The sequence below is a fragment of the Sapajus apella genome, unplaced genomic scaffold (genome assembly GCF_009761245.1).
Source record: "Sapajus apella isolate SASKATOON/1434 unplaced genomic scaffold, GSC_monkey_1.0 scaffold35, whole genome shotgun sequence".
Taxonomy (NCBI): domain Eukaryota; kingdom Metazoa; phylum Chordata; class Mammalia; order Primates; family Cebidae; genus Sapajus; species Sapajus apella.
The window spans coordinates 3,895,094-3,919,458 of NW_022436975.1; the positions used below are offsets into that span (position 1 = coordinate 3,895,094).

At 37.1% G+C, this 24,365-nt stretch overlaps 1 protein-coding gene across 2 annotated transcripts in view; it reads right to left on the reverse strand.

Annotated features, from left to right (window-relative positions):
• PXDNL (peroxidasin like) overlaps positions 1 to 24,365 on the reverse strand; it is a 458,440-nt gene that overhangs the window by 155,722 nt on the left and 278,353 nt on the right. For both annotated transcript variants that reach the window (XM_032296051.1, XM_032296052.1), the window contains exons 6-8: positions 20,987 to 21,058; positions 14,180 to 14,349; positions 11,572 to 11,689 (exon numbers count right to left, since the gene is read on the reverse strand). In XM_032296051.1, the coding sequence (XP_032151942.1) occupies positions 11,572 to 11,689; positions 14,180 to 14,349; positions 20,987 to 21,058 (360 nt within the window). The remainder of the gene's footprint in view (positions 1 to 11,571; positions 11,690 to 14,179; positions 14,350 to 20,986; positions 21,059 to 24,365) is intronic.

A 24,365-nucleotide genomic window follows, 5' to 3' on the forward strand; every position in this document is an offset into this window, starting at 1 on the left:
GTCACCAAGCTGGAGTGCAGTGGCACGATCTCGGCTCACTGCAACCTTTGCTGCCCAGGTTCAAGCCATTCTCATGCCGCAGCCTCCTGAGTAGTTTTGAGTAGCTGAGACTACAGGCATGTGTCGCCACACCTGGCTAATTTTTTGTATTTTAATAGAGACGGGATTTCACTGTTGGCGAGGATGGTCTCAATCTCCTGACCTCATGATCCAACCACCTTGGCCTCCCAAAGTGCTGGGATTACAGACATGAGCCACTGCACCCAGTCCCCGATAGACATTTTAATTGGCAGAGAAATCTGCCAGAGAGAAGGCAGAGGCAGAGCTTGAGCCTGCACAGAGCCCAGATTTTACATGTACATGCGGCAACTCCCGCAAAATGTGACCCTAGAGCCCATGCCCCCAGCCTCTCCACCTTGTTCTGCTGGGCTGGGATACAGCAGGGCTGTCTTACCCACAAGACTGGGGCCAATCTGATCTGCATGCTCCTTTGTCTCTGGACACTCTCAAGGCCCCCACCTGGCTGCTTCCCTAAGAGCATGCACACAACACAGCTTCCACTGCCCACCCTGAGTGCTTTGCCAGCAGCCTGAAAGCACTACAGCTACCCCAGTACCACCAGTGCTTGACCCCATGGGGCTAAAGGACAAAACCATGGGACCAATCCCAGCCACCCAGGGTGCAGGCACACAGCTGAAGAATATCAAGCTGAGATCTGTGACCAGGGCTTGAACAGGAAAGGAACCCCCAATCTCAGAACACTGAGAAGAGTGAGATGCAGATTTTCATTCTGGCAAAGGAGATGGGTTTGCCTCCCTGCACAGGGCTGGTCTGGGAAGGGTGTGGCCTTTCTGTTAGCCACAGCCTCTGCCTTAAGGAGCTCCATGGCCTGAAACACCTGACAGCCCAGCAATCTGGGTGCAGAAGGCTTGAGACTAAATGAGCTGATCAGGTCAGCTACAGGGAAGCCACCAGAAGGAGACCTAGTCAAGGGATCACAAGCTGGGCAGTCCCCTTAACGATCTGCTGGGCAAAAATACCCAAGCCGTGGGCACTACACCAGCTGCATATCCAAAACAACTCTACCATGCCCAGGGGTCCTCTGCCCTTGACCTTCTTTGTGATATGTCTGGGTGGCAATATACCACCCATAGACATATCACAAAGCACAAAGGACCAATGGGCCCCTAGGGAGCTGCGAGTCTCCTGATAACCTAACCTTTGGCTTGGGTTTCCCTTAATAGTGGGGGTAGCACAGCCTGTCAGGGACCACTTGGGCCTAAGAAAATGTATAGGTGTGTCAACAGTGATTAGAGGTGGAGGTCCCCCAAGGCCCAGAAATAGACTTGCCAAGGAAGTATATCTCTCACTCCCTGTCTCCCCCACCCCAGAGCACTGTAGCAAACAAGAACAAGCTGAAATACAAAAAAAAAAAAAAAAAAAAAAAAACAGCTGAGGAAGAGTCTGTGAGCCCTTACTCTTAAGCACCAACTACTGAATTGCAGCCCGAAATTACACCACCAAACAAAAATCATTTCAGCACATATCACCCATGAAACACAATGCAAGAATCTAGCCACAAATTAAGTTCCCACAGAAATGCCTTATATTCAGAAAGCATACAGAAACAAACCCTCAAGGGAAATAATGAACATAAAAACAAAAACCCCATACAAATGACAGCAACTTCAAAGAGATAAAGGAACACCAGCCCTCTGGAATGAGTAAGAATCAGTGCAACAACTCTGGCAATTAAAAAAGTCAGAGCATCTTATTACTTCCAAATGACTGCAATAGTTCCCCAGCAATGGATCCTAACCGGATTGAAATGCCTAAAATGATAGACTTCGAATTCTGAATCTGGATGGCAGGGAAGCTCAACAAGATAAAGAAAAAGCTGAAACTTAATCCAAGGGAGCCAATAAAATGATCCAATAGTTGAAAGATAATGTAGACATTTTAAGAAAGAACAAAACTGAACTTCTGGAAATGAAAAATTCACTACAGGAATTTTATAATACAGTTGGAAGCATTAACAACAGGACAGATCAAGCTGAAGAGAGAATCTCAGAGCTCAAAAACTGGTTCTTCAAATCAACCCGGTTAGATAAAAAGAAAGAAAAAAGAATTAAAAAGAAGTAATAAAATCTCTGAAAAATAGGAGATTATATAAGGAGACCAAACCTACAATTCATTGGCATTCCTGGGAGAAAATGAAGAAGAGTAAACAACTGGGAAAACATATTTGAGAATATAGACCACAAAAATTTCCCCAATATTGCTAGAGACATCAGCATGCAAATTCAAGAAATTCAGAGAATCCCTGTGAGATATTATACAAGATGCCCAAGACACATAGTCAGCAGATTTTGTGAAGTCAGCATGGAAAAAAACAAAAACAAAAACAAAACCTTAAAGGAATCTCAGCAGAAACCTTGCAAGCCAGAAGAAATTGGGGACCTATTGTCAACATGCTTAAAGAAAAGAAATTCCGAGCAAGAATTTCATATCCAGCCAGACTAAACTTTGTAAGTGAAGGATAAATAAAATCCTTCCCAGACAAGCAAATGCTAAGGGAATTGGTTACCACTAGAACAGCCTTATAAGAGAACCTTAAGGGAGTTCTAAACATGGAAACAAAACAATGATGCCTACTACCACCAAGATATATTTAAGCATATAGCCCATAGATAAATGCTATAAAGCAACTACACAATCAAGCCTACCAAACAACCAGCTAAACAACAAGATCAAAACATCACATATCAATATTAATCTTGACTGTAAATGTCTAAATGGCCATTAAAAAAGCACAAAGCTGCACACTGGATTTTTAAAAAGACCCAATCTTTTGCTGTCTTCAACAGACTCATCTCACATGTAATGACACTCAAAGGCTCAGAGTAAAAGGATGGAGAAAGATTTCTTATGCAATTGGAAAACAAAAAAGGGAAGAAGGTTGCTATTCTTATATAAGATAAACCAGACTTTAAACCATAAATTATAAAAAATAAAAGGACAAATAAGGGCATTACTTAATGATAATGAGTTCATCAAGAAGGCAAAGAAATTCTGAACTTAAATTTGACACTTGCTCAATGGGACTTGATAGATAGCGATAGAACAGTTTATCCAATAATAACAAAATATACATTCTTCTCATCTGTACATGGAAGATGACCACATATTTAGACATGAAGTAAGTCTCAATAAATGCAAAAACATCAAAATCATGCCAACCATACTCTCGGACCACAGTGTAATAAAAATAATAATGAATAACAAGAATATATCTCAAAAAACGAAAATTAAACAACTTACCCCTGAATGACTTTTGGATAAACAACAAAATTAAAACAAAAATCAAAAAATTATTTGAAATTCATGAAAATAGAGGTACAACATACCACAATCTCTGGAATGCAGCAAAAGCAATGTTAAGAGGAGAGTTTATAAAGCTAAATGCCTATATGAATAAGTTAGGAAAGATCTCAAATTAACAGTCGAAAAAAACTAAAAGAACACTAGAATAAACTAACCCCAAAGAGAAGCAGAAGAAAAAAATATAACTGACTGAACACAGTAGCTCAGGTCTGTAACCCAAGCACTTTGAGAGACTGAGGCAAGAGGACTTTTTGAGTCCAGGAATCTGAGACCAGTCTAGGCAATTTAGCAAGACCCTATATCTGCAAAAAGTGAAAATATTAGCTCGGTGTGCTAGCCTGCACCTGTAGCCTCAGCTACTCAGGAGGCTGAGGCAGAATGATCACTTGAGCCTGGGCAGTCAAGGCTGCAGTAGGCTATGATTGCATCAGTGTAATCTAGCCTGGGTGACAGAGTGAGATGCCATCTCTATTTTTTAAATAATTTTTTTTAAATGAAATAACTAAAATCAGAGCAGAACTACATGAAACTGAGACACAAAATCCATACCAAAAAAAATCAAAGAAACCAAAAGTTGGTTATTTGAAAGGATAAACAAGATTGATAGAGCATTAGCTAGATTAACAAAGAAAAAAAGTGATGATCCCAATAAGCATAATCAGAAATGACAAAGATGATACTACAACAGTTCCCACAGAAATATAAAAGACACAGAGAGACTATTATGTATACCTCTATGCACACAAGCTAAAAAAAATCTAGAGGAAATGGATAATTCCCATAAGCATACAACCTCCCAAATTAAACTGGGAAGAAATGAAACCCTGAACAGATAAATAATGAGTTCTGACACATTGACACAGGGAGGGAAACATCACACACCAGGGCCTGTGGGGGGCAGGAGGCTAGAGGAGGAATAGCATTAGGAGAAATACCTAATGTAGATAACGGGTTGATGGGTGCAGCAAGCCACCATAGTGTGTGTATACCTGTGTAACAAACCTGCACGTTCTACACATATATTCCAGAACTTGAAGTATAAATAGTAATAATAGGTTCTGAAATTGCATAATAAAAATCCTTCCAATCAAAAAAGCCTTGGACTACATGGATTCACAGACAAATTTTACCTGACATACAAAGAAGAGCTTGTGCCAATTCTACTGAAAGTATTCTAAAAACATCAAGGAAGAAGGACTCCTCCTTAGCTCATTCTATGGAATGAACATCATCCTGATACTAAAACCTAGCAGAGACACAACAAAAATAAAAAAGGAAACCATGTGCCAGTAACCCTGATGAACATAAATCCAAAAATGCTCAACAAAATGCTAACAAACTGAACACAGCAGTATATCAAAAGGTTAATTTACCATGACCAAGTAGGCTTTATTCCTGAGATACAAAATTGGTTCAACATCTGCAAATCAATACACCTCATTCATTAGATAAACAGAATTTTTAAAAATTATATGATCATCTCAGTAGATGTGGAGAAAACTTTCAATAAAGTTCAACATTCCTTCATGATTAAAAAAAAATCCTCAACAAACTAGGCATCAAAGGAATGTACCTCAAAATAATAAGAGCTATCAATTACAAACCCACAGTTGATACCATACTGAATGGGCAAAACCTGGAAGCATTCCCCTTGACAACCAGAACAAGACAAGGATGTTTGCTTTCACCACTCCTATTCAACATAGTACTGGAAGTCCTAGCCAGAGAAATCAGGTAACAGAAAGAAACAAATGACATCCAAATAGGAGAAGAAAAAGTCAAACTATCTCTATTTGCTGATGATATTCTATACCATGAAAACTCCAAACACTTCACCAAAATCTCCTAGAACTGAAAAAGAACTTCAGTAAATTTTTGGGATACAAAATCAATGTACAAAAAATAGTAGCATTTATGTACACCAATAATGTTCAAGCTGAAAGCCACATCAAATATGTAATCCCATTTACAATAGCCACAAAAAGAAAAAAGACCTAGGAATATATCTAACCAGGCAAGTGAAATATTGCTATAAGGAGAACTGCAAAACATTGCTGAAAGAAACCACAGATGACACCAATAAATAAAAAAGCACTTTATGCTCATAAGTTGGAAGAATCAATATTGTTCAAATAGCCATACTGCCCAAGGCAATTTACGAATTAGATGCTATTCCTATCAAACCACCCATGTCATTTTTCACAGGTTTAGAAAAAAACTATGCTTAAATTCATATGAAACACAAAAAGAGCCTGAGTAGCCAAAACAATCCTAAGCAAAAAACACAAAGCTGGAAACATCACATTATCCAACATCAAAGTACTCTACAAGGCTACACTAAGCAAAACATGATGCTGGTACAAAAACAGAAACATAGACAAACAGAACATAATAGAGAACCCAGAAGTAAAACTACACCTCTACAGCCATCTGATATTCAACAAAGTCAACAGAAATAAGCAATGGAGAAAGGACTTCTATTCAATAATTGCTGCTGGGATAACTGGCTATACATATGCAGAAAGATAAAACGAGACACTTATATATCACCATATACAAAAATCAACTCACTGTAGTAAAGACTTAAATATAAGACCTCAAACTGTAAAAATCTTAGAAGAACACCTAAGAATTACCCTTCTCAACATCAGTCTTGGCAAAGAATTTATGGCTAAGTTCTCAAAGCAATTGCAACGAAAACAAAAATTGGCAAGTGAGACCTAATTAAACTAAAGAGCTTCTGTGCAGCAAGATAAACTATCAACAGAGTAAATAGACACTTACAGTCTGGGTGAAAGCATTCACAAACTATGCATCTGACAAAAGCCTAATACCCAGAGTCTACAAGGAACTTAAACAAATCAACAAACAAAACACAAATGAGCTGACAAAGTACAAGAACAGACACTTCTCACAGAAAGGCATACAGACAGCCTACAAACTTATGAAGAAAATGCTCATCATCACTAATCATCAGAGAAATGCAAATCAAAACCATGACAAGATACCATCTAGCACTTGTCAGAATGGCTTTCATTAAAAAGTCAAAAAATAACAGGTCTTGTTGGGGCTGCAGAGAAAAGCTAATGCTTCTACACTGTTTGAACTGTAGATTAGTTCAGTCACTGTGGAGAGCAGTTTGGAGATTTCTCAAAGAAGTAAGAGTTGAGCTATCATCCAACACAGCAACACCATTACTGGATACCCACAGGAAAATAAGTTCTTCTACTAAAAAGACACTATTCATAATAGTAAAAACATAGAACCAACAGAGGTTCCCATCAGTAATGAACAGAATAAAGAAAATGTGCTACATGCACACCTTGGAACACTATGTGGCCATAAAAAAGAAAGGAATCATGTTCTTTGCAACAACCTGAATGCAGTTGAAGGCCATTATCCTAAGTGAACTAATGCAGGAACAACAACAGCAACAGAACAAATACTGCGTGTTCTTATTTGTAAGTGGGAACTAAACATTGGGTACACATGGACATAAAGATGGAACACTAGGCACTAGGGAATACATAATGAAGAGGTAGGGAGAGAGATAAGGATTGAAAAACTACCTGTCAGTTACTATGCCCACTTCTTGGGTGACGATTCAGTTGTATTCCAAATCTCAGCCTCATGCAACACCTTTGTAACAAACCTGCACTTGTACCCCCAGAATCTACAATAAAAGTTGAAAAGGAAATAGAAAACTATGGCTTGTTTTTAAGTCTCTTTTCATCAAGTCATTGTCTTGCTCAACATCTTCTAATGGTTCTCAAAGTTTATAAACTGAAAGCCAAAGTGACTAGCTTTGCCAATATTATGCAGTCTTTTTCTATTTCTCCACAAGGTAAAACCTTAATTCTCACAAATATGCTCTACACACTTTCCTGAAACTAACCTTCATTTATTTTCGTTCTGAGCTTTTGATTATTCTTTCCTCAACCTGGAAGGTTTCTCTCATCTTTGAATCTATTCAGTTATTTAAAAATTACTTATTAAGTCCTGGAAATCATTTTATTTTCCTACTGAGGGGTATAAAGGATCTCTAAAATTATCTTGACAAATCATCACTAATCATCAGAGAAATGCAAATCTAAACCACAATAAGATACTATCTAGCACTCATCAAAATGGCTTTCATTAAAAAGTCAAAAAATAACAGGTCTTGTTTGGGGCTGCAGAGAAAAGCTAATATTTTCTAAAATGTGTTTATAACAAAAGAAAGGGATTTTTATGAAATTGATTCTTGGATATGAGTGTAGATTTTGTGTTTTTCATGTGATCAATGTTGACAAGTGTTCTATAGTTGCTTGAAAAGACAGTATGGTTTAGCTTTGTATGCAGCAGATATCGTCAGTGTTCTAAGCTCTGTTTAGAATTTGCTACTAATTTTTGTTCCTAATCTTTCTGGGAAAGCAGTATTAAATAACATTAGGAGAAATATCTAATGCAGGTGATGGGGGATGGATGCAGCAAACTACCATAGCATGTGTATATCTATGTAACAATCTTGCAAGATCTACACGTGTACCGAAGAACCAAAAGTAAAATTAAAAAAAAAAAATTCTCACTGTAGTTGGATTTATGTCAATTCATCCCTATAATTTTCTCAATCTTGTTTTATTCTTCAGCAGCTATTTTGTTAGGTATATAAAGGTTCATGTATTTTAAATTCAGGTGAATTGCATTTTTTATTGTTAAGTATGATCTAATGATTTGCGATTACACTATAATATTCTTACATCATCCTTATCTTGATCAGTGTAACTTGGTCGATACATTTGTATACCTATCGACCTTCCACCTCTCAGTGTCATAATGTTTCAGGTATACCTATTGTAAATAGCATATAGCTGGATTTTAAAATTCAATATTACGTCTTTCAAGAGACTATTGTTTTCACTAATGCATTTAAATTTATTTCTGATGAGCTATTTTATGTTTTCTCTTTCCCAAGCCTTTTCTCTGCCTTTTAAATCTATCCCTGCTTCCCTTTTGTTGGATTGATCCAGTTTTCTTGATCTACTTTTTTTCTTCTCCTATACGGAGAGATCTTTCTATTTGTTAGTATTTCATCTTAATTGTTAACATTCACTCTTGACTTAACGGAATTCATAGTATCATTCTCCACCTCAAAATTGTGGTAGGTAAAATAATTTAACTACATTCTCTCTCCTTATAATTCTTCTAATAATATTGTCTTTCTACTTTCTCCTATTTTAAAGTTGTTCAATTCTTAATATAACAACCTAAGTTTATTCATATTTATCAACATGTTTAAAACTTTCTTTGTTTACCTTTGCATTTTGCAAATCACATCTTTCTTATTGGATCAAATTCCTACTTACTGAAACACATTTATTTGTAGTTCTTTCAGCAAATATTCCTGAGTAAAGCTCTATTCTTTGCCTCAAAATGTTTTTATTTTACCTTGTTAGATAATTTAGCTGGATACAAAATTGAAGGAAATTGGTTATTTTCCCATAACATTCTAAATATATTTCATTATCTTCTGTCTGATGTAAATTTTACTGCAAGTGTAACTGCTATACATTTGAAGGTAACCTGTGCATTACTTGGGAATGAAATATTTTATCCCTGACTTTCAATGTTGTTATCACAATAAAAAGTTTAGATTTATTTTTTAAATCCTATTTTGGAATCAATATAATTCTCATTCTGAAATTTTGTGACTTTTTAAAATTTCTGGACAATTCTATCGTTGCCTTTTCAAATGTTGCCCTTAGCTCATTCTTTCCTACCTGTCTTTCTGTAACTTCTACTGGATAGACACCAGACCTTTGTATTATAGTCTCCACGTCTCTTAACCACACTTAAATCCGGTTATTCTCACAAACCTAACTTCTAATCCTCGAATTCTACCTCTGATTGTGTCTAGTCAGTTTTTAATGCACTCCTCTAAAATCCTGAATCCAGGTCCTCTGCAGGGGAGTAGAAAAAGATAAAGATATTGAAGGCATACAAGGGTAGCTTCTGAGTTGGGGTAATTTTTCTCAGCCTGGTTCATGTTGAATAGACGTTTGTTTCAAATTACTTGCTATACCACACTTGATGCTACATGCACTTTCAGGACATATATTATGTTTCTATGAAAAGCACTATACAGTAAATAATCAGTAAGTTAAGAGTTCCTTATGTTAAATATGTTAAACGTTTCTTATCATAAACTCTTCCCTTTCATCTTTAATTTTTTGATATAAAATAATTGACATTTTAACATTTTACCAATACATTTTTTATTCTATTCTTCCTTTTTAGATCTTTTTGTTTTTCTTTCAAATACATCTTAGCTTCTTTAGTCACTATATTTGAAACTTTTATAAGTTAAGACAGGCAATGTGATTTTTTACTTGTTTCTTTCTACATACTAGTCAGTACCTTTGTAACCTTGAACACATCATTTTAAAATTTAAATTTTTAAGAAGGCAGAAAAAGCAGTTTTAAGACGTTACAAGCAGTGATTTCTGTTTCTCAAGCACATTTGAGCAATCTTAAGATGGAAATAAATTGAACACTTCTTTCAATTGAAGTCTTTTCCTGGGCTAGATTCCAGATTTAACAGTATTCACAATTGCCTTCTATACAAGGTATTTTTAAGCTACACTTACTAGACTTTTTACAAGAATTTAAAACACATGGCTGAGCTTCTGGCTACAATTATAAATCCAAATTATATAGAAAAAGCAAAAAAAAAACTACTTATAATGTTTTAGAGTATTTTATACAGACAAGCAAAAAAATCAGAGTTGATTATACATGTGACAAAAAAAATCAGTGAAGTTTGTGCAAGAATGGAAGGGATACATGAAAGTCATGCTAATTATCAGTAATATAACTAATGATAATATAATTGTCCAACTGCTATCATTGAATTGTATTAGGTATATAATGCATCTTATGTTTCTATTTTAAGTCAACTACGAGTTCAGTTTTAAAATAGATATATAGACCAATGGAACAGAACAGAGGACTCAGAAATAATGCCACACATCTACAACCATCTGATCTCTGACAAAAACAAGCAATGGGGAAACGATTCCCTACTTCATAAATGGTGTTGGGAGAACTGGCTAGCCATATGCAGAAAACTGAAACTGGACCCCTTTCTTACACTTTATACAAAAATTAACTTGAGATGGATTAAAGACTTAAGCTTAAGACCTAAAACCATAAAAACCCTAGAAGAAAACCTAGATAATATCATTCAGGATATAGGCATGGGCAAAGACTTCATGACTAAAACACCAAAAGCAATGGCAATGAAAGCCAAAAATGACAGATGGGATCTCATTAAACTAAAGAGCTTCTGCACAGAAAAAGACATTATCATCAGTGTGAACAGGCAGCCTACAAAATGGGAGAAAAATTTTGCAATCTCTCCATCTGACAAAGAGCTAATACCCAGAATCTATAAGGAACTTAAACAAATTTACAAGAACAAAACAAACAATCCCGTCAAAAAGTGGGTGAAAGATATGAACAGACACTTCACAAAAGAAGACACTTATGCACCCAACAAACATGTGTAAAAGAGCTCATCATCACTGGTCATTAGAGAAATGCAAATCAAAACCACAATGAGATACCATCTCACACAAGTTAGAATGGTGATCACATTTAACTTTTTAAAAGATTGTTAATACTATTTAATTTTACGCTCACAGGTTTTTGGACATCACACACATTGGTTTTATGTTTTATCAAACAGTACCCTGAGCATAAAAATAAATGACTAGCCTTTTAAATAATTTTGCATGTCATTCATTGCCAGTTTACTTAAATAATCCATACTGATTTACCATAGGAAAATTGCAATGTTAACTATGAAGTATCGGTTTAAATCTGAAATAACTTAGTGAGGCCATGTCAAATTATATTCAGCTTTAAAACAAACTGGTTTGTTATTAATTCCAACATTTCATTCTAGAAATAATACAGAATGAGTTTAGTCAGTTTCCGAAACACTGATGTCTGGAAATGTATAAGTTTTAAGGAAAAGGACTTTAGATAGCTTGAGCAAGTCAAAAGATGACAGTTAAAAGGAATTTGATATTTAAGAAACTCTGATAATTTTAGTAATTTCTTCTCTAGGTAAAGAGTTGAATTGAGTTTAATATATTACTGAAATCAGAAAGAGAATCACAATGCATGTACATGCTCAGTATTTACTTGTTGTGTATCCAAATAATCTCAGGTTTTGGGTTTCCTTCTGCCCGGCAGGTGAAATAGACAGTATTTCCTGATGGTACCTCCACATCCTGGGGCTCAAAAGTAATTCGGGGGCTCTCTGAAACAAAATAATTGTTATTATATTTTTCAAAGATACAAAAGTATGGCCTTCTAAGATGCTGAGGAAAAGATATAGACAATTTAAATTTATTTCTACATTAGAATTTAACACATCAAGCTGCATTTACCCAGTAATACATGTACTAGGTTAAATATTAGACATGTATTTGACTTAAACTTTAGAAGTTTGAAAGATTGACTACACAAAGGAATCTCCATTGAAGTAAGTTAAGTCCGTTTTTCTGTGCTTTTATTTCCAGGAGCTCAATACAACCATATTTATGGAAGGAGTTTGATTTTATGGGTCAATTTTTCAAAGCACGTACTTAAATTGAGCTTGCAATTTTGTAGGCATTGTTTCTATTCTATATATAGCCATCTAAGCACCCAACTACCCACTTTACACAATTTACAAGGAGTGATATGTCTAAACCGCAAACCTGGTTGAGCAAAATTCTTGTCTGTATAAATGAATTATTCCATCTTCAATAATAATGGAGTGATAAAACATAAAAACACTTAAATTACTTTAAGAAGAAGATGGAGTGATTGATTTTGTAATGAATCAGGTAATATTAATGAACTTAAATTATAAAGAACAATGTACAAAAGGGACTTTTAATTTTCCATTGTTTCACCTAATTATTTTTAAAGCTTTCTAAATAACAAAACTCTTCCTTTTATAAGTGCATTAAATTTCAAATAATGCACTTATTTGAAATTTTCTGTCATTAACCATTACTATTAGGTCTGTAGAACATTCTGTAGACGTTTAGTAATCTTGCTTATTTCATTAAAAGTCCATATAATTAATATCTTGGCTTTATTCTTTTTAGAAAAATGATTCTATCCATTTGTGTATTTTTTAAAATAATTCAACATCAGCTATGTGCCTGACAAAGCACTAGGAGTAGTGATGAAACAGTGATTAAAATAGACAAGGTCTCTGTACCCAGGGGTTCACAGCTTCATTGGAGCAATTGAAAATAAACACACACACACACACACACACACACAAATACATATTAACATATGTGACAAATGCTTAGATGGAAAATAAACAATATTTTGATGGATTATAAAAAGGGACCTGATTCTGTATGGAAGGCCAGTGAAAAGGGGGTTTAAATGAAGGCTTTCCCCGTAATTCATATTTAAGAAGAGGACCATTAAAAGAATTGGAATCAGAACATTGCAGGCAGGAAAGACAGCATGCAAAAAGCTCTTGGGTTGAAGAAAGCCTTATGAACTTCCAAGAATGAAGCACACTGAGGTGGCTACAACACTGAGAAGAGAAATGAGTAAGTAATTGAGGAGTGGAGTGTAGCCGGGAAAGACCGTATAAAATGGGTCAACCGCATTAAGAACTTTGTGCTTTTGTTTAAGGTAGGAACCTATATAAGGGTTATGGGTGAAAACATGATGTAATAAGATGTGTTTTTAAACAATTTTCCCAAACATAAAGGAGCAAGAAAAATGAAAGCTGGGATATCAGTTAAGATGGAAAGGAATCCAGCAAAACTGGACTGTGGTTTGAACCAGAAGCAGTAAAGATGAGAGTTATGGATAAGCTTGATAATTATTTGGCAGTAAAGACCAAGTCCACTTTCTTCTCAATTTGAGTAGAAATGAATTATATTGATATGATTTTTTATTGCCTGCTTAGAGAAATTCAAAAAACGGCTTTCCAACGAGAGAGTGGAAAGCAAATTTCGGCTATAATTACAACAATCATGTGAATGAATCTCCAGGAAACTGAATTATCACACACAACACACACACACAAAGGTATTCACTTATTTCTATTTAAACCTACATATATAGTAATAGAGATACATTCTTATAGTCATATGAAAAGCTTTAAGTTAAAATCAAATAATACTGTAAGCAGCCATAATAAATTATTTAGGTAAAGCCTATTGCTTTAGTAAGGTTGTCAGAATATGACCATATGCTTATTAAATCCAATGTTTGCATTATTTAAAAATTTGCAGAGAAATGGTAAAACCGATGTTAATTATTTTAGTCATATTCATGGTCCCATTATACGTTTAAAAATCAATTACTGGGTTTGTTGAAAGGCTCTCTCAGCAACTACTATTAGCAATATTTGATTTAAAGTTGAAAACCTTAAATTATTGATTATGAACACTAAGACATATACCAAGGAATAGGTGGAGATTTTAATGTTGGACACCACTTCTGGTGACGTTGTTGAAAATCGGCTTTCTCAATATTCCTCCTCTGAAATTATGGAAATTAGATTAAATGTTCCTCAAAGACTCTCTCAGCTCTTACAGTTTATGTTGATAAAAACTTCTTTAAATGAAAATGTAGCTGATGGAAAGGAAATTGGCCATACTTTTATCCTAACAAACACTTCCAGATAACACACTCTTCTAAAATGCAATATTGTATAATAAACCTTTACAGAAAGAGAGCAAATGAGACACATTTCTATCTTATGTATACATCGAAATTTACATACGGCAATTGAACTCCTCTACTGTTACTGAAGCAACTGCTCGCCCATGGAGTCTCCTGGGATATTCACAGGTAGCTGTAGCCTGGGTGTGTCCGTGTTGGGCATAGCCTTGTAAAAGCTCCCCCAGCCACATCAGATCACAGTCACAAACCAGGGTGTTGGAATCCAGACGCCTAGGCATGCAGGCAAGAAGTACAACTGTTAAAAGGGACTATTCATTTCTATGATGAACCTTTTGAGTAGTAACATTTAATTTCCTCTGATTTACCTTGTCTGTTACATTTTTGACTCTAGGATATCTATTAACCAATTAACAGATTTTAATAATTACCTCATTGCATATCTTGCACAGAGTAGACACATTTTCATATTAACAATGTTTTTGAGAAGCCACTTTAATACTGGAAAAGCAGTTTCCCCTTAATGTGCACTATGTCTATCATAAATAAATAATTGTGAGATAAAATGAATCCTTATTTGTTTTAGAGAAATGTAGAATTAAAACTGTAAGTATGGCCAGGTGCACTGACTCACGCCTTTAATTCAAGCACTTTGGGAGGCCTAGGCAAAAGGATTACTCCAGACCAGCACTTTGAGGCCAGCCTGGAAATCCTAGCAAGGCTCCATCTCCACAGATAAAAATCTTCTTTAATTTCTTTATAGTTTTAACTTTTCTTCTAGATTCAGAGGGTACATGTGCAAGTTTGTTACCTGGGTGTACTGCATGATGCTGAGGTTTGGGGTACTATTTATCCCATCACCAAAGTACTGAACATAGTACTCAGCAGTGTTCCAACCCTCATCCACCCCTCCCTTCCACGGGGTACTAAGTAGTCCCCGGCATCTCTTGTTGTCATTTTTATAACTAAGTACCCGATGTTTAGCTCCCACTTATAAGTGGGAACATATGGTGTTTGGTTTACTGTTCCTTCATTAACTCAGGACAATGGCCTTTAGTTGTATACATGCTGGGCAAAGGATATGATTTCATTCTCTTTTATGGCTGTGTCTACAATTTTTTTTTTTAATTAGCCAGGCATGGTGGCACTCGTCTGCAGTCCCAGCCACTTGGGAAGCTGAGATGGGAGAATCACTCAAGCCCAGGAGTTGGAGGCTGCAGTGAGCTATCAAGGCACCACTGCACTACAGCCTGGGCAACAGAGTGAGATCCTCTCCCAAAAACAAAAACAAACAAAAAAGCTGTAAGTACTGAAGCGTTACAGTTCGGTTTGTTGATGTGTTACAAAATAGGGAAGCTGTGATGTAGAGGTGGCGGTGAGATTTCAATATTTTTGGATTACTCAAAAAAGTGGTAGAAGCTTTGCTGCCCAAAGGAGGCTTATAAATGTGATGTGTGATCCACGCAGCTCCCCCAGGAGGCTGGCTTTTCCTTTTGTAAACTCCTCTCGGCATCAATATGGATAGGCATGTGTTCTCTGTGTTTCCATTTGCCTTACAGGATAGAAGACAAGCTTTCTTATTTTATTGTGCTCAAAGTCCCAGTTAGAAGGTCCCCCTCTGGAATTGTCACTAGCGGACTGTAATAGAAAAGTGGCGGCTCTTTTCATTTCTTTATGGTATTTCCTAACCTAGGCACACCAGTTACTCATTTTGCCAAGTTTTTCTATACTTCACTAATTCTGTCGAGCATATTGTTCCTCATGAGATAAAATAGATCGCCAAAGAGATTTATGGTATATACCTCCATTCTTGTCAAAAGATGTGTAGCAAAAAGGTACAAAAGTGATTAATACCTTTTTTCATTTCCCCCAATGGGTTAAAAAGGGAGCTTTTGCTAAGTGGAATTTATAAGTCTGTCTACAGTGGCAGTCAGGTCACACTCTATGCAAGAAAGTCCAGCAATGAAAGGGTAATGTGAACGTATTTATGATTGGTGTTAGATTGCTTATACCTGATTGTAAGAAGTAGCATCCTATGTGGCTGGAGGAGAATACAAAATGCCATAATTTTAATAACTTTTAATGAAAATTATTCATGCACAAGAAGTTCTTACAAACACAGGAAAACAAACACACAAACACAAATTAAATCTTAAGATATCAATTTGCAAGTAAAAAAATCACCTAGCTGTGTTAATTTAGAAATTTGCATCAGTATCACGTTACTGGAACAGGCAAACCTGAAAATAAAGAAATTGTGCTATTCCCTAGATTTACAAATCAAAGCACTTCTTAAAATGTATAAATTTTAATAAATTTAAGAAAGATTTATTATCTGACAGTTTTATAAAATGTTTTGCAGATACCCAATTCATAAGATTAATTTTTAAAACTGTATCTAAATTTTATTATATTACCCTGAAAATCATAGCTATATTTAGTAGCTTTAAATTGCTAAATAAAGGGGGAAAATGCACTTAATTGAAAAATTAGTTAATCATATAGATATGATTTGGTTCATGTTTCCAACAAGACTTCACAGTAATGTGAGAAAAGAAAGCCATAGGTAAAGCAGGGAGTTCTGTCAGCCTGTCTGGAGTGAGGTATAAGTCGTAAAAGTCAACTAGTACTTGTTCAGGGGAGCCCTGTTGGTTCCGTTGGCCCTGGCTGTTCCTTTTCACTGATTGATTTGTTATACCAGCTATGTAGCTATGAAACATCTATTTCAGCAGTATTACGTTCAAAGTTCACTTTCACATTTTGAGTTTAATTTCCGGTAATTTTATTAAAATTATTTTTTAATTTCTGGTAAATTTATTTAAAAAGAATGGACAGTCGTTAAATATAAAGGAGTAAGTTCACACTTCAGCATCACCATGATGTACCTCTAAGTTGAACATAAGCAAGGATGTGAGTACACATCTCCTGGGAGCATCCCGAGCATGGCCGCCTCACTGTGCAATTGCCCCATTTCCCAGAAGTCATCACTGCTTACTCATCACCTTCCTTCAGTCAGTCCACAGTCTTACTTTCCCTTATGCATTCTCATGCTGTGTGTTTTGATAAACACTGAGCACAAGATTTCATTTCTAATTATTATTTTCAACCTAAGATATTCATCCATACTGGAGATGCAAAACACCGAAGAAAGTAACGGAAGGATACAGATTTTCACCTTTTATGTTTGGAAAATAATCTAGTAGCAGAATTATACTTTTATGTGATAATCTGAGGAATCTTTAGAAATAATTTTCAAATTTATCATGAGAAGACAATTTCAAAATGCTGCCTGTAATTTAGAGCCATCAATATTGAAAACTAAGAAGCAATAGAGTATATCAATAAGGAAGGTGGTTCTTATGAATCTTTATTAGACTATATTAAATATTAAACACAGTATGTTTAAAATCATTATCATTTTACTGTTTTCCATTTTGAAAGTGCTCTTACATCAAATATCATATCAAGTATAATAAATAAACGCCCCTCTGATGGTATTCAGTCAAGAATCACAGCACTAAAATAGTTACTCACTTGGATATATTCTGTGCTCAGGTAAAAATTCCAAAGGAAACAAGGGGTGCCAGGTAAATTAATCTTTTCTATTTGAAAACAGAGAAACACATCGCTTGTACTTACACAATCCCTTTCACTTAAAGATCCAAAAATACTTTTAAAAGGACAGTTTATTGATTTTGACCGTCCACTTGTGAGAAGTGTGGTTAGTTGGAAAGGCTATGGTACAGACGGAGAGCTCAGCATCAGGTGACCTTCAAAGTGCCACGCCTGGAGTCAAGGGCAGAATTCTCACGGGTTTCTCTGCCTTCACATGCTATCAGTGAATGAACACTCCTCAGCTGAAAAACTTTATTGTTGAAGGTGGATTTATTTAATAGTAGGTGTAACCCTCTATCACTCTCCCATGTTCTGTTGTTCTCATCTGAATTGTAGCCTGAATAGGACACAAGTTGAGGATTTGGAATACACAGGTGCCCAGTTTCCACCCCGTCTTGGACCCATTGGGATTTCATGGACCTTGAGCAATTTGCTCAAGTCATCTGTATGTCAGTTTCCCATAAAATAAATTCATAAAATAAAGATACTTCATCAACATAACAAACTAAAACAATCACCTTAAAACATTTGGAATAAGCACAGTGCATGCATTTAAGGGGTATGCTGGCACATCACTGTAAGGAGGGCTCTCTCGGCCTCTTTACTGGCATTTATTTTTTTCATATGTGTGTTCCAGAAATGGAGTGAATGCTGTTTCAGTAACTGTAAGAGGCTGGAACAAAAAAGCAGCTACTAAGATTTAACCGGAAAAAAATAATAAAAAGAGATTAGAAAAAAATGTAAGGGCTCTGGCACTTCCAGACTTTCTCTGAGTCATAGAAAGCCAGAATGACCCAGATAGAAATTTATGTAGACAAGAAACACTGCATGGGAATTATAATTACAAATATACAAAGACAGTGACTCTAACCATAACTGATACAACAAATCCAAAAAAAAAAAAAGGGAGAGAGAGAAAGTGGACAGGTAGAAAATAATACACAATATTTCTCCCACCACCAACATGCATTTTGCATTTCCCACATAGGATTGATAAACAGGAACAAATGGATGTGTTATTCCAAATAGTTGGTGCAGCCAGTTCTGACAAGCAAGGAAACTTCGGCGAAAAGCAGAGTCCTCATGGATGGAACTGGAAGATATTATCTTTAATGAAATGACTCAGAAACAGAAAGTCAAATATCTCATGTTTTCACTTACAAGTGAGAGTTAAATAATGCATGCACGAGGACAGAGAGTGAAATAATAGACACTGGAGACTCCGAAAAGTGGGAGGGTGGAGTGAGGGTGAGGGATGAGACATTACCTAATGGGTGCAGCGCACATTATTAGGGTGATGGTCACACTGAAAGCCCAGACTTCACCACCATGCTATATATCCATGTAACAAATCTGCACTTGTACCCTTTTAGAGAGAGAGAGAGAGAGTGAGAGAGAGAGAGAGAGAGAGAGATGGTCATCAACCAAGACCTCTGAGGGTTTGAATACAATCAAAGCACATCAAGAAGACTGGGAAGCAGCATTATGCATGCCTGACATGAAAATTACCAAGAAAGCAGGAAATAAGGACTTGACGAAAAGGATTAGGAGTGGATTATTCTGTCTAGCATATTGTTCCTCATAAAATAAAACAGATCGTCAAAGAGATGTATGGTATATACCTCCATTATAAATGTCTCTTTGATTATGCGTGATTCCTTAAAGTCAAAGATTGCGAGCATTATTTCCAGGCATCAATTGGGCCTGGATTTATTTTCCTCAGGGCGCAGATTTTTACTTAATCATAGCATTCTCTTGCTCATGGACGTGTCTAGGAACGCAATGTTAGAAAAGCAACCACAACAAAAGTGGCCTCTGTATTGGGCTATTCTTGCATTGCTGTAAAGAAATACCTAAGACTGGGTGATTTATAAGAAAAGAGATTTAATTGGCTCATGGTTCTGTAGGCTGTACAGGAAGTATACTGCCAGTGTTAGCTGCAGAGGAGGCCTCAGGAAGCTTTTACTCATGGAGGAGTAGAAGGAGGCACTTCACATGGTGAAAGCAGGGGAAAGGGTTGAGGGTGCCACACTTTACAATGACCAGATCTCAAGACCACAAACTCAATGTTGGGAGGACAGCACCAAGCCATGAAGGATCTGCCTTCTTGAACCTCCCATCATGCCCCACCTCTGACACTGGGGATTACAATTCAACATGAGACTTAGAGGGAACAATGTCCAAACTCTATCAGCCTCTGATATGGTTTGGCTGTGTCCCCACCCAAATCTCATCTTGAATTGTAAAAATCCCTACATGTCAAGGGTGGGGCCAGGCAAAGATAACTGAATAACAGTTTCCCCCATACTACTGTCATGGTAGTGAATAAGTCTCATGAGATCTTACGGCTTTATAAGTGGGAGTTCCCTGAACAGGCTCTCTTGCCTGCTGCCATGTAAGACATTCCTTTGCTCTCTCTTCATCTTCTGCCATGATTGTGAGGCCTCTCCAGCCATGAGGAACTCTGAGTCCATTAAACTTTTTTCTTTATAAGTTACCCAGTCATGGGTATGTCTTTATTGGCAGTGTGAGAAGAGACTAACACAGACTGCACGGCAGGTGATGGATACACCTGTGTGAGTTTCCCACCATGTGCTCTCTGACTGCCATCTGGGAAGCAGGCATCTGATCTTTTCCAATAACCAGAACTTATTCTTGGGCTTGGGGCTGAGGATTAGTGAGGGAGGTGGGTAACCACAAAATAAAAACATCAACAGTGCAGAAGGCTACACACAGATGGGAGTGAGGAGAGAGCTGGAACAAAGGAGGGTGGAGATACAGGCAGAAAAAAAAGTGAGGGACCACCGGCCCACAGACCAGAGCAGGGAGCCATGGAGAACAGAGACCATGTAAGCATGGGGATTTGGTTGTGTTTTGCTTAATGTAGGAGGAAATAAGAAGGAAGACAGCTCCATACAACAGGGAAAACTGAAGCCTGGCCAGAGGAGTCAGGCTTTTTTGAAATATTTCACATCTCTTTTCTCATAAAAAAGTTAAAGGAAAAAGAACTCTTGGGAGTCTTTAGATTTAAGCAGCAAGGATATTACAGAGAACTGAGGAAAACTTCTATTTTTGATACTCCTTTTGAAGGCCACTTCTAAGAGAATACATGAAAGACCAGTAGACTATCTGGGCTCTCTATCGCTCTGCAGTTAACAAACCATTTTCTCCCTAACATGCAAGCATTGCAATGTCTTTCACAGTCAAAAGCAGGAGAAGGAAACCAACCATTGTTTGGAATTTATTTTAGAGAAAATTATAAGATTTCTATGTTTATGTACTTGTTTTCACTTACAATCTTTTTAATGAATCCAGATTAGAAAAGCTCCCAGCCGGGATTTTAGATAATTTGTTGTTATGCAAGAATCTGCAAAACAAAAGATAAACTTTAATCACCATACAATAATAATGAGTTTGACAAATAAAACCTTTCTTTTTACCTAACTGTGAATCCAATACATTTTTTTGAAATATTTCAGTGAGAAAGGGCAAACGTAAGTCAGAGTGTCATTTATACAACCGTCTGTTTTAAAGATTTACATATCTGTGTCTACCACTATATGGGTATTTTTTCATCTGTGTACTTTTGATTTTTTTTAGTTTGCTTAGTTAGAGATGACAAATGCTAAGGAGAAATCCATAAAAATAAATATTTAACTATGAAGAAATCAAAGTAATAGACAACGTACTCATTATCAGCACGCAATGTATACATATATCAAATCAGCATGTTATACACCTTGAATGCATACAATTTTTATTTGTGAACCAAATATTTTAAATTTAAAAATAATGGCACAGGCCGGGCACGGTGGCTCATGCCTATAATCCCAGAACTTTGGGAAGCCAAGGCGGGTGGATCACTTGAGGTCAGCAATTCAAGACCAGCCTGGCCAACATGGTGAAACGCTGTCTCTACTCAAAATACAAAGATTAGCTAGGCATGGTGGTGGGTGCCTGTAATCCCAGCTATTCCAGAGGCTAAGGCATGAGAATCGCTTGAACCTGGGAGGCAGAGGTCGCAATGAGCCGAGATCGCACCCCTCCACTCCAGCCTGGGCAACAGAGCAAGACTCCAAGAAAAAAAAAAAGAAAAGGCACAATAATTTTTGACAACAGATGCCTATAGATGAAGAACAGTAACTGATGTGACCGTGCACATGTGGGATCATGTGGAAACGTGCCAACTCTGCCTGTTGCTTACTGGCCAGCACAGTTTTGCTGATCAAAAGTCCCAATGGGTGCTGCTGTGGCCGCTGCTCAGCCGGCCATTTCTACATGTCTGGGGCAGGATCACAGAGACGGGCACTTACAAGACCCTGCCCCCTGGGAGATGACGGAAGGTGGCGGCAGGAGGAGAAGATCCAGGCCGCCGTGCTTTTCCCGCTCCCTCCACCAGAGCAGTCCTGCACTGGCTTCGGCTCCCTCCATGCTGCCTTGGCTATACTCATTTCCCTCGTTATGACCAGAGAAATTATGACCGAGAAAAGCACCAGCCAGGGACTGTCTAGTCACCAGAACCACTGAATACGTAGTCAGCAAAGAGCCCACGTGTGAAGAGAGAAAATACGATGATCTCTGCAATACAGGGGAAAGATGGAGGCATTTTTCTTAAGACTCAAGGATATAAGCATAAATAATCAATTTATATCTTAAAATTAACAATTAGCTACATCCAGCCTCTTTTACATGCTCTACATCATGACTAGTATCTCTGTCACAAAATTAAATAAAATCATGTGGCCATATTTGCTTATCAGCATTTTGGCTTTATTCTAACTCTATTAAGTGTTAAGGTTGGGGGAGTGAGCTGGGGCCAAACTGTATCTACTGTTTTGGGAAGGTGAATTTCATCGATGCACATCTGAGAAGATAAAAAATTTTCCTGATGTTTCCTATTTTGATTCTCTGTGCTTATCTTTACCTGCCCCATCCAATTCACCAACCTCAGAAGCAGTGCCTAGAGAAGAAATGAAGTGAAGGTGGGTATTGACAAAGACTCTCTTCTTTATATATTTTATTGCACTTTAGGTTCTGGGGTACATGTGCAGAACATGCAGGATTGTTGCATAGGTACATACATGGCAATGTGGTTTGCTGCCTCCATCCCCCGATCTTCTTAACAAAACTCTGCTCAGGTTCTCCTGAGCTCTTTTCCAGCTAGACCTGACTTTTAGATTTCCTTGTCCATCTCTACATTGTCCAATTTTAGCAAGAACCCTGGTAAGTAAAAGTTTAACCAGCACCTCCCACCCTTGACATCTGAAATTTCTCATCCCCATCATTTCTCAGGTGACTGATCGTCACCAAGAATCCTGCTAAATAGGTTCGCCCTTAGTTCCTCTTTCCCCTAATGTTTCCTCTGAGCAATTTTCCGTCCACTGAGTCCCCCCCTGTTCCTGGACTATCAGCTCCCACTTGCTCATGGCATCCCATGAGTTTTGAAGTTATTAAGCATTGTGATGCTAAACTTGACCAATCCATGTGTCTTGCCCCACGGCAACCATGCACAGGGCTGGCTCCCTGCTCACACAGGTTAGAGCAGAAAAGGAGTGGTACAACGCACTTTCCTACCTCATTTCCGATCCGTGATCAAACGCCTCCAGCACAAAGCAAACAAAAGTCAGCTGCGTGATTTTATGCATTGCAGCTGTTACACTTCCGTAGGCAAATAAGGCTGCAGTCACTGCGTTAGAAAGTGGTTGACTGGCTCTTCCTAGTCTTTAATTTTACTGATCTACTTTGTCTACTAATTAAGGGCATCCTTTTTTGAACATAAATTTTTAATTCAAATTTTTTTTAGGGAAAACGAATGTCTGTTTAAGGTTAGCCACGTAATTATGCATTTTCTTTCTTTTCACAAAAACATTGCATATCATCTGCTAGATACAATAAATTTATTAACATAAGTATTAGAAAAACTGAAGCAGCAGAGTATCTTCATCTGATAAAAGGCAAAACAGAAGAAGGATGTCCAAGTGTCCCTGTGGTTTGCCATTGTTTATTTAATAAGCCTTCATTGAAATACAACATTCATCCGAAAAAGTGCAGGCATCGTGATAGACAGCACAATGCCTTGCCCGAAAGTGAACACAGCTGTGTGATTACTGCCCAGGAAAAACAAAAAGACAAAATCATTGCCAGGCCTGCAGAGGTTCCTCCTGCAGTTTCCAATGGCCTCTCTTTCACCAAAGGTAAGCAACATTTGACCTCAATACCACATATGTTTCTGCTATCTCTTTTTAAATTTATTTCGAGGATAAAATAGAACTATGCAATTCCCAGCATTTAGATTATTTTTCTCAGAATGTTTCTGCGATCCATCCATGTTGCAGTTATGGTATTCCATACATCAGCTTATTTCTCTACTCTCATTGTCGGAGATTTGAATAGTTCTCAGTGTGGAGCTACCAGAAATAATCTTGCTGCAAAGACAAGAACACATCCTCTGGTGCATACGTGTGTGCATTTCTGCTGTGTACATGCCTGAAAGTGGAACTGCTAGGTCATAGGGGATGTGTATGTTCCACTGCACTAAATTCTGCTGTAAGCTTTTTTTTTTTTTTTTTTTTTTTTTTTTTTTTTTCTATGGTTTAGCACTTTTACCCTCAGGCATATGGGGGGGGTTTTTCATTCCGCACTTTGATATTCTCCCCCCCGGGTTGAGCGATTTT